At 38.8% G+C, this 11,849-nt stretch overlaps 2 protein-coding genes across 3 annotated transcripts in view; both read right to left on the bottom strand.

The window, feature by feature from the left end:
* Nucleotides 1-494: 494 nt before the first annotated feature.
* On the bottom strand, nt 495-11,447 carry CAVIN4 (caveolae associated protein 4). The gene is made up of 3 exons (XM_042912851.1): nt 11,359-11,447; nt 9,758-10,213; nt 495-2,174 (listed from the first exon to the last, which is right to left on the bottom strand). The coding sequence occupies exons 2-3, from the start codon at nt 10,163-10,165 to the stop codon at nt 1,497-1,499; spliced, it is 1,086 nt and encodes a 361-aa protein (XP_042768785.1). The 5' UTR covers nt 10,166-10,213; nt 11,359-11,447; the 3' UTR covers nt 495-1,496.
* TMEFF1 (transmembrane protein with EGF like and two follistatin like domains 1) overlaps nt 10,675-11,849 on the bottom strand; it is a 166,289-nt gene continuing 165,114 nt past the window's right edge. For both annotated transcript variants that reach the window (XM_042912842.1, XM_042912843.1), the window contains exon 10: nt 10,675-11,798. In XM_042912842.1, the coding sequence (XP_042768776.1) occupies nt 11,714-11,798 (85 nt within the window). In that variant the 3' untranslated portion in view covers nt 10,675-11,713. The remainder of the gene's footprint in view (nt 11,799-11,849) is intronic.

Raw genomic sequence — 11,849 nt, 5'->3', positions numbered from 1 at the left:
AGAAGTGCAGGACCAGTATGACCATTCCTCTCGATAGCAATAATATCTACTTTGGGATTGGCTAAATCTAAGGCTAATGGTTAAATGGAATCTGGAATCCTCCCAAACCAGCTATGATGAATTCCTATGAACACTGTTTTGGACAGACAGCCCCTGAGGGGTTCACTCTGGAAACCAGAAACACGAGGTCATTTCCAAATCCACTGCATCAGGGAAGAATTTGGAAAAACCTCTTGAAGACACAGCCATAGTTTTATGCTTCATGCTGCTCAAAGATAGCTCTAGTCTACCATAGATTTAAATAAAAAGAAAATTAGGAAAGGTATTTCCAGGGGCGCCTGGGTGCCTCAGTCGGTTAAGCTTCCGACTTCAGCTCAAGTCATGATCTCACAGTTCATGAGTTCAAGCCCCACGTTGGGCTCTGTACTGACAGCTCAGAGCCTGGAGCCTACTTCAGATTCTGTGTCTCCCTCTCTCTCCGCCCCTCCCCCACTCATGCTCTGTCTCTCTCCCTCTCAAAAATAAATAAACATTAAAAAAAGGAGTTTCCAGGAAACATTTTAAGACCCTACTGAAACCCAAGGTCTGATTTTAGTCTTTGACGAAAAGATGTCACTCAAACATTTATTTTTCATTTCTGATTCTGTGAAAAGGCTTCTGAAGACCAACTTTAGCTTCCGTCCAACCTAGGTCCTCAATGCTTAGAGCTCAAGTCTTTTTCATAAGGTGTAATTATTTCAATTCTGTTCCTAAGGAACCAGTGGGGTTTGTTTTCTATGGATGTGCTCCCTGTTCCCCCAGAATGTGTCACATTTCCTCTGATCTTCACACAACAGTCCTCTGAGATAGGATAGACAAACTCTCTCCATTTTACTAATGACTTGCCAAATAACTTGCTGTAAGCAAAGCTAAAATGCCAGAACCAAATGCTCAAGTCCAGAACTTCATTTTTTATGCAAAAACATCAAAAAGAGGTATGACTACTAATTTACTAATGACTCTATTTGAACATATGGATGATATAATCCACACATGGGTTATTCCCCTTGGAGCTTAGCCACAACATCAATCTAGGCCAAAATTGAGAGTTTACTTGCAAATGATGGCCACAAATTTACCTTCATTTGTTTTAGACACCAAATACCTAATTGGCCCTCACTAGGAGACTACTTTTCTGCTGGGCAATAGAAAGGAACTTAAAAATCCACAGCTGCCATGAGAATGACATAAAAGGGAAAGTTGTTAGCCCAGGGGAGAAAAAAAGAATTCCCAAGGAAGTTATAAGGAAATGTATACAATACTCGTGTTATTTTTAAGATTTTAAACATCAGAAATGAATCCAGCTATATCACTCATGTTTTTCCATAAATAAATGTAAATGACTTCACTATTTTATAAATTTAAATGACTATACTATCGATGTGACTATGCTATTAAACTAGAACCTTGTGATTAAAGACTTTTATACCTATAATATACTTAGTTCTTCTTCATGATTACTGCTTTAAATCTAACAAAAGAGATTCATCATCTTCCACTTTCACCTGGGGTTTAAAAGTAACTTTTAAAGCCTCAGGGGTTGAGACTTCCCCTCCTTCTGTGGGAGGATATACAGCCCTGGCCTCCTCACGGTCTGTTTCACTGAGCTCATCAGTGTAGAGCTCAGTGATGGGGCCCAGAGACTCGCTCCTGGCAATGATGTCCACACCCATCTCCCTGACCTCTTCTGCATCTTCAGCCACAGTTTGGTCTTTGGCTTTCCGAAGGCTACGCATCTTAAAAGCTTCCTTTGAGGGAGCTGCGTTAGAAATGGATTTCTTAAACCTTTCCCCTGACTGTTTCAGCCTCTCTCCTGACTGCCTTAACCTTTCTCCCGACTGCCTTAGCCTTTCTCTCCTCTCCGGGGTCACTATTCTAGTTCTAATTCTGTTCACTTTCTTGTCAAAATTCTGCCGTGTCTTCTGCATGTTTTCTTTGGAAAATGCCTTTTTGATATTATCAATGCGCTCCTTGCCTGACTTTCTAAGTCTGGCAGATCTGCTTTCTTCAACATAATACTCTTCATCCGAAGACAGATCTATTGGAGGGTCAAAGACATCGTCTTCAGCCTCTTGATTCTCAGTTAGGTTTCTGTCTTTAACAATAGACAGGGATGTCGGACACCGAATCTCCTCCTGAAGGAGAGAAAAAGAAAGCATGTTAGACATCAGCTCTTTTACCTTCTGGCCATGCCTTTTCAATCTCCTCCATGGGCTGTTCACCTTCTGCCTGCTCCTTAACTATTAATATTTCTCAGGGTTTCTCTCTCTGTGTCCTGTTTTGCTTTATCTCCCAAGTTCAATCAGAGCAAACTGATCCACTCTTCTGTATTCAGATCCAATTGTAAGCAAACTCACAAATATTTTATCTTCACCTCTCCTCTTCTCCTAAGGTGAAGATGCAATTCTAAATGATAGACTTCACCTGGATGTAACAGGGACACACCTCAAAGTTAACATGTCCAAAAATTAAGGTCAACCCAGCATCCTCTCCACATCTTCTTTTCCTGGGTTTCTCAGCACCAGCGCCCATCCAGGTGCCACCCAAATAGAAATCTGAGAATTTTCAACCCCAGTATTTCCCCTCCTTGTCATCCCATGTCCAACAGGTCACCAAGCACTCTCAATAACACTGCTTAGTAACTCCTGTCCCCTCCTCCTTCCTCCTTACCACTACCAATGTCCTAATTCAGGCCCCTGTCACCTCAGACCTGAGTTTGTACAATAATATGTCTACCTCCAAAGCATCACCTAAGTATTTCCCAGGAAATATTTCTAAAGCATAGCTCTTATCACATCCTTTCTCTACTTTAAAACTTTTGGGAACTCATAAATACTCAAAGGAGAGAGTTTAGTTCTTTAGTATGATCAGAAGGCTCTTCAGTTTCAGCTAAACCTACTTTCCAGTCCAGCAACACACAACCACTCTCTACTCCTCAAACACAGTGTTTTCATCCCTCCATGCCTATTTGTATCTTTCTTTTTCACTATTCTTTTTTTTTTTTTTTGCTCACTTTAATCCCTTTCACCTCTTTTCAGCTCTGTCAACAAAATCTTCAAGAATCAATTAAAAAGTCCCCAACTTTCCTCAAGAAGCTAATTCTTTCTCCAGTTTACACCAGAATGACATGTGCATACCTCTACTTATTAATACCACTAATACCACTGTTTGAATGAATTGGAACTCTGCTCATTTATATGCTGAGGCCTTCACTAAATAATAGGTTCGATGAAAGCAGAGATGTGTCTTATTTATGTTTTATGCCCAGTATCTATCAGAGAGCCTTGTGCATAGTAGTTATACTCAATAAATAACTATTCAATCAAAAAGGGCACAGACCTTCATTCAACAAATAGTTTCTAAGCACCTACCATGCACCAGTCAATGTTCTAGGAACTGAGAAACTCCTGTGGAGAAAGCAGAGTAAAAGAGCTTATATTCTTGTAGGGAGAGAAATAAACAAGTTAAATATATAGTCTGTTGGATGGTGGTAAATGCTAAAGTGAAAAATAAGGTAGGGAAGGGAGATATACAGTGACTGAGGAGGATGCTTGGAAAGGCTTCACTGATAAGATGACATTCTAGCCTAGACCTGAAGGTAATGCATGTATCTGAGAGGAAAACCAAAACAGCAAGAAGGCAGCATGGCAGGAGCAGACAGATCAAGGGGCAAAAGAGGAAAGGGGGTAAGAGAGGTAGCGAGAGGGCCAGCTTATGTAGGGGTTCTATATCTAATAATAAGGACCATGGCTCTTATTCTGAGTCTAATAGGAAGCCTTTTAAAAAGTTTTGAGAACAGCAACATGATTTGACCCATGCTGTAAGAGGATTGCTCTACTGAAAACAGGCTCTAGGGGGCGAGATAAGAAGCAAGGAGACTAGTTGGAGACCACTGAGGTAAGGCAGGTGAGAGATGAATGAGGGTGTTGGCAGAGGCGGTGGTAAGAAGCAGTCTGATTCCAGATCTACTGGGAAGGTAGATGCTGACAGGACTTACTGCTAGATTTGGATGTGGAGTGTTAGTGTCAAGGATGATTTTCAAGCACAAGGTTAGATTTCCCATTAACTGACATGGGGAAGAAAGCAGGTGGAAGAAACTGGAGGGGAAAGATGAGATCTGAGATGTCAAGTAGGCAGCTGAGTATACAAACTTGGAATTCAGGAAACAGGTCTGGACTGGAGATAGATATAAATTTTGGAGTCATTAATGTCAAGAATTAAAAATCATGAGACCAGATGGAGGAGACTATTAAGAGACTGACTGAATGGGACAACACTTAATGTTATTCTAACTCCTTGGGGCCAAGGTACATTTCAGAATTCAGAACATTTCAGATTTGAGGAAAATAACTTTTATATTACATCTCCAGTCAGATCTTGTGAAGAAACAATTTTGTGACATGAATATGAATGAATGTTCACTATAAGATGCAATAAAGAGTATAAACAGGGGCACCCTGGGTGGTTCAGTCAATTAAGCATCCAACTCTTGATTTCAGCTCAGGTCATGATCTCACAGTTTTGGGGATAGAACCCTGCATCAGGCTCTGTGCTGACAGTGTGGCACCTGCTTGGGATTCCTTCTCCCTCTCTCTGCCCCTCCCCCACTCATGCACACACTCTCTCTCTAAATAAATAAATAAATAAATAAACTTAAAAAAAAAAAAAAGGAAAAGAAAGAGTAGGGGGCGTTTGGGTGTCTCCGTCAGTTAAGCATCCGACTTCGGCTCAGGTCATGATCTCATGGTTCATGGGTTCAAGCCCCACGTCGGGCTCTGTGCTGACAGCTCAGAGCCTGGAGCCTGCTTCGGATTCTGTGTTTCCCTCTGTCTCTGCCCCTCCCCTGCTCATACTCTGTCTCTCTCTCTCTCAAAAATAAATAAACATCCGAAGAGGAGGAGGAGGAGGAGAGGAGGAGAGGAGGAGAGGAGGAGGAGGAGGAGGAGAAGGAGGAGGAGGAGGAGGAGGAGGAGGAGGAGGAAGAAGAAGAAGAAGAAGAAGAAGAAGAAGAAGAAGAAGAAGAAGAAAGAAGAGGAGGAGGAGGAGGAAGGAGAAGAAGAAGGAGAAGAAAGAAGAGGAGGAGGGAGGAGGAAGGAGGAGGAGGAGGAGGAGGAGGAGGAGGAGGAGGAGGAGAAGAAGAAGAAGAAGAAGAAGAAGAAGAAGAAGAAGAAGAAGAAGAAGAAGAAGAAGAAGAAGAAGAAGAAGAAGAAGAAAAGGAAAGAAAAGAGTGTATAAACAGCCTTGTGCTATTTCAGGTCAGGTTTTGCCACCAAATGGGTTCAGGTCAACCCTAGGTAGCAAGCTACCCAGTATGTTATGAGAAAATTTTAATTTTTAGAAATTTTTGGATTTTGGATTTCTAATATAGATTTCGAAACTGTAGAAGGAAAAGATGAGAAAGAACCAAAAAAGGAGAAGTATCAGCTATTGAGGCAGGAAGAAATCCAAGAGAGTAGCACCCTCAGAAGCCAAGGGAAAACAAGTTTCAAGATGAGAGGGAGGGACCAACTATGTCATATGTGTCAAAGGATAAGGATGAAGATTGGGTTTGGGAACATAGCAGACACTGGGGACCCTTGAGAACCAGCCCAGAAACACAGCTGCTAAAGAATCCCAACTTACTATTTAGGGATTATTTCCAAAACTAAACAGGCAAGACTTTAAGGATCATGAGACTCTTAAGGGAATCCATGAGTTAAAATTTCTATTTTGAATTTCCAGTATAATGCCTTTGCATATATCATTTTCTTAATGTTTACTATTTTTTGAGAGAGAGAGAGAGAGAGAGTACAAAGAGATGAGGGGCACACACACACACACACACACACACACAGAGAAAGAGAGAGCACGAATGGGGGAAGGGTAGAGAAAGAGAGAAACACAGAATCCAAAGCAGGCTCCAGGCTCTGGAGCTGTCAGTACAGAGCCTGACACGGGGTTCTAGAAACCACTAGATCATGACCTGAGCCAAAGTTAGACACTTAACCAATTGAGTCACATAGGCACCCCTCATGAGTTACAATTTCTAAAAGAAACTGTACTCCTACTTGAGATCTAAATTAAATCTGTTCAATAAGGGCCACCTGGGTGGCTCAGTTGGTTGAGCATCTGACTTCGGCTCAAGTCACGATCTCGAGGTTCGTGGGTCCGAGCCCCATGTTGGGCTCTGTGCTAACAGCTCAGAACCTGGGGCCTGCTTTGCATTCTGTGTCTCCCTCTCTCTACCTCTCCCCCACTCACACTGTCTCTCTCTCTCTCAAAAATAAATAAACATAAAAACATTTTTTTAATCTGTTCAATAAAATAAATTAAATTAGTATGTAAGAAACAGGTTTATTTCAAAAACCTATCAGCCTGATAGTCAAGAAGGTCCTTGGAACCTGATTTCTTTGGATACTTGCTTAAAATTAAATTCTTTGGCTACAGGATTGGAGAGTCTATCTAGCAGCTTTGAAAAAAAAAGAAGAAAAGGCAGGTGGGCGTGTCATAGCTCTCAGATGAATCAGTGAAAGCAGCAAAATTATTCCTCTCCTTTCCTGACACCTGCTACAGGGAGTAGCTTCAACAACACCAAGTGGGTTGGTATGGCCTGAGAAGGTATAATTAGAATAGGAAGGAGCCAAAGAATAATTACTGCTTAGTAGGGGGAAAAACCCTCACAGTCTTGCTGTGAAGGAATCAGATATAGCTTAACTCAGGAATCACATACCCTTCTCTTCAATGCACAAATTATACAAAATCAGGCTTAAAAAACAAAACAGAGGTAGAGTAGGAGAAAGTACTTGTTACACGGATCTATTTGTTGCAATTCCTATGAGTCAGAGATACCATGAGTTAATGATGAATACGCTGTAATAATAATTAAAGATTACAGGCTGGGTTACGGTTGATTTCCAAATAATTATTGTATCTCTTTTTATGTAAAAGACCAGGTAAAACGGTGATTTTTGTAACAAAACGAGTACTATGATGAGAGTAAAGTGGGCCCTATCAAAGTAACATAGCCAGGGGACTTCCGAATACACAGAAGTCTGGGATTTGTCACTAGGGAATAACCAAATATCTCATTTGGTAACTGCAGACATGTGGTTTGTAAGCAAAATTGTTAAAAGAGATGGTAAGACTGCTGGCTTTCATGAGAAGGTCATCAAAGTGGACGTATGTTAAGGAGAAATGATAATTAATGAAAACTAGCAGATAGTTTTTTAAATGCAAATGTCCAGGATTAGGTGAAAGCTCAGCCATACACAACTGTGGGAAATAAAATGCCAATAAAGATTGCCACCAAGGGGCGCCTGGGTGGCTCAGTCGGTTGAGCGTCCAACTTCAGCTCAGGTCATTATCTTGCAGTGCGTGAGCTCGAGCCCCGCATCGGGCTTGCTGCTGTCAGCACACAGCCCACTTCGGCTCCTCTGTCCGCGCCTCTCTCTGCCCCCTCCCCCACTCACACTCTCTCTCAAAAATAAATAAATAGAACATTAAAAAAAAAAAAAAAAAAAGATTGCCACCAAAAGATGTAACTAGGGAAAACTTTTTGAGGAAAAACCCAAATGGAAATGAAAGTATACTACAGCTGAATTACTCCAGCTTTAAGTTCATTTTGGAAGGACAGGTGATCTCAAAGTAACCACTTAGACGTATTAACTATGAGAATGAAGTGTAGAAACTAATTTTAACTGAGAATAACCATGTGAATACTATATAGTGTTCTAACAGCTAAAGAATCATCAAATCCATTCTTAATTGCCTTTATCTTTTCTCTAGAAGCTCTGCCATCATAAAAGAGCAACTGCTTACTGACAAACCATTGCTGACCCTGAGCAACTTAATTTCATAGAAGCTTCACAACATTATATCTTACAAGGAATAAGATCTGACTTAAATTAGTGCCTCTCAGTTGTTTTTTACATACTAATCTTTGACTTGTTCAAGTAGCTATAGGAGTTCAAAGAGAAAAAAATAGCAAGCGTCAGGTAATAAATAGGTGAATAAAGAAAATAATCTTAACTATAAAAAAAAAATTAGGTCAACAGACCAACTGACAAAAGTTCAATTAGAAATTTTCAGAAACTTCTTTCCTCTAGCTTTTGTAGATCTTGATTGGTACATGGCCCACTCTCCATAAAGGTTCTCAGGAGAAATGCTAGATGCCAAGAATGCTGCCGGGCATGCCCCATGCAAGTGAAGGGTGCAACACAACCCCTTCCTGCTGATGCCCTTGGAAGGTGAACTGAAAAATGGATCCTACATTCTCTAGTACCAAATCTAGATCCCTATTACATGCATTAACACTAGGACTGGTCTCTTCTTAAATAAAACACGTTCTTAAAAACAGATCCAAAATACTACTCTTTCATGCCAGTGTAACTGTATCAGTCAATAGAGTGCTATGGAGAACTGCCTAATGTGTAAAGAATGCTGTGGAGAGTTGTGGCCCACATCCTTAGTGTCTTACAAATATCTGCCTACATACATAATCCAACTGTGTTCTTATTTCATTTTGGTTTTGCTCTTCTAGGGTTTTTTCCTATGCATAGGGATAGCCATCTATTTTTAAAATACACTGCGATAACACTGTATATTATATATACACTGATGAACATCCCTACACACATTCCTGATTTTATGCTTAGAAAAATTCTTTGACGTAAAATTTTGGTGCCCGAAGGTTTGTGAAGGTTCTTAATAACATACTACCAAAACTTCCCTCCAGAAATGTTGTACCAGTTAATACTCCTAACCAGCAAAATATGAAAGTACCCTTAAACTCTGGGTATGTTTTAATAACTGAAAATATTTAAATGGGTGAAAATGGAATTCTTCTCATTTGTCTTTTGTGAACAGTCTGATAATGACTCTCAGTTTTCCTACCACAGGACGAGAGTTCAACTTTTTCCTTTTGATTTGTAAGAGTTAAAAAACATATTATAAATATTATGCATCTTGCCATGGATGTGTTCCTATTTCAAAAAATATGAGTGCCAAGTGCAGAGTAATGTAAGAACTTAGCGCAATACACAATGCCACACAAAAACTACTATATTAAATAGGCTAAGTCAAAAGACTATAAGCATTTATAAGCAATTACTTATATAATTGACTCCTATGCTTGTAAAACTGTAACAAAACTATATTATAAGAAACATAAAAACAACTGCCTGATTGTTAATAACAGTAATAGTTTTGCTTATTGTAATTATTTTACATATTCTCACATGTAAAAATTCCAACAGAGAAACAACATTCTGAAAAGTTTACATTTTACTGTTTAGGACTTTCCAGGGTCTCCATAGAAGAGGGAAAACCACATTGTGGGATTACTATCCTCCATTTCTCTTTTTAGGTGTTTTAAACCACAGGCTTCTTAGATCTCTTCTAGAACTAACACTCTCAATGTATGAAAGGGCATCATGCTGATATGGCTAATATGCTGGAGGAGTCTTACCAATATTAAGTTTCAAAGGCAAGAAATAGCCTCAGCTCTGATCCACAGTTCATATTACACAAAATGGTTGAGAAGCTCAAAATACTGATAGGATAGTACATTAGTCAACACAGTAATGGCTTTATCCTGAGATTCTTGCTGATACAGAATGCCACTCCGTGAATAAATACAATAGTAATGACGAGATGCTGGAAACTTCTGATAGGACTGGTTGGCAATTCAAGGATGTTAAGATTTTTCAGTAATCAAGCAAAACACAAGTGGCAATCTTACCTGGAATATTACCACACGGAATTTGTTTTTCTTCATTATTTCCTCTTGCTTGGATTCAACTTTTCTCACGTGAGTTTGCTGCCTCTCCACCCGGGCCTTCACATCTTTAATGTGAGCACTGACTTTTCGAGTTTTCTCAAACAACTTGTTAATGACGTAGCCTGTATTGCTGTGTGACTGTGAAAGCTTCAACAGGTCAATCTGGACAGATTTTATGGCATTTTCCATTTCCCTGTGTCTCTCCTCTAGTCTCTTCTGGCTTGCCTGCACACTGTCCACGATGGTGGCTACTTTGTCCAGCACAGTCACAATGGTAAGAGCAGCGTCTTGGTCTTCATCTTCTGTAACACTTGACAGGCGATTCTGATGGGTTTTATCAGCATTTGAAGCAGACCCATTATGTTCCATTTTACTTATTTTTCAGTGAAAGATGTCCCACCACAATCAATTCTGGCACTAAGAGCAAAAAGTTAGCTTGATAACAGGCAACAGGGTTGTATAAAGGGTTGGAAACCCCACCCCTGGAGACTGGTCAAGTATTTATAACTACAAATACCCACACGTGACTGTTCTGCAATATGAATCCTTGCAGAGCACTGGGTACTGTTCCAAACATGCTTGGTGACTGACTAATGGACTCAAATAAGACTGTGTGGAGAGAAGAGGACAGTTTAAAAAAAAAAAAAAGTTCCCTGAAGCCACCATGTTACTAATATTAAGCCTAGAAACCAAATGATCAAAAAAGCAAACACTAAATATTGGGGGAAGCTTTTGCCTTTAAATAATTTGAAGCAGTATTTGAAAAAGCAAAGGGGAATTCTGAACTGAAATCTTTTTGTACTTACTTCACACATTAAATGTACCGATTTATCAATATCAAAGAATGTAGTAAAATAAACACACCAAAACAGAGGCCATATAGTGAAAACATTATATTATAACATGCTTTTCCAAACCAAATATTAAAATTAATATTTAATTTTTAACATATTCTTAAATTCTACATGCATACTTCTGATTATCTAAACTACATGTTAAACAGCTGAATACATTCTACTCACACTTCAGATCTTTAAACACCAACAATCTATTAATATAACTATTACTACAGGACAAATTTGGATAGAGGTCTTAGATAATTTTTAAGCTCACTTTAAGAGCACCCATCATTAACAATCATTTTTGCATTTTATTCACAAACACTGATACAATTTATTTATGTTAAAACAAGTATTTTTTAAAAAATGAATGTGTATTAAAGTAGTTTAACTGATAGAGAAGGCTTTATTCCAATCTGTTTGTTAAACAGACCATTTTCACAATACCTAAACCTACTTTTCAGTGATCTGTTCCATCTTGGCTACCAGATATCTTTCCGAATTATCAGAATTATTTTTTCAAAGAGAGGAATAATCAAATTCCAATCCATACAGCTTATAAATATTTTACATCTAACACACAGCTCTACAGTTCATGCGATAGGCAGGGTCTAAAAAATCAGTTACTAAATCTCAAAAAACATTTAAATGTCTATTTAAACACAGTGTCTTCTAGATTTTTTATCTTTTTTTGTAAGAAAAGTAATCTGTAAACATCTTTACCTTTAGTTCATGCTTGGTCATTTGTTGTGGTCACTGTGGAAGAAGTGGGTATGACTTTGTAACCATTTGTGAAGTGGTCCATCTTTGCAAAAATATTACATTCCATGGGTAAAGAACAAGTCTTAGAATTACCATGTGGTATAAATTTGTGAAATCAATTTCTGTATTTAAAAACATAAAACAAAGACTACGAAACAGTCCAAAACTGTTGTAGCTGAATATTCTAAATACGAGCCAACAGTACTACACTAAAAATGTCCAAAAATAAGGCCTCTGAAATAAATATTTCCATTCTTTAAAAAAAGACATAATAAATGTACATCACATGGTCAGTGTACATATAAAAGTCATCAGTTTAAACCATTCTGGATGACGTATCTGAAGTAAAATGACCTAGGTTTTGCTTCTGTCGCCGTCCTCTGTTGTTTTTAGGGCATTTTCTGTTGAATTAAAAAAATAAAGAAAAGAAAAAGGTCATTTTGTTTAAGATA

Source organism: Panthera leo, chromosome D4 (genome assembly GCF_018350215.1).
Source record: "Panthera leo isolate Ple1 chromosome D4, P.leo_Ple1_pat1.1, whole genome shotgun sequence".
NCBI lineage: Eukaryota > Metazoa > Chordata > Mammalia > Carnivora > Felidae > Panthera > Panthera leo.
This window is presented reverse-complemented; position numbering and strand designations above follow the sequence as displayed.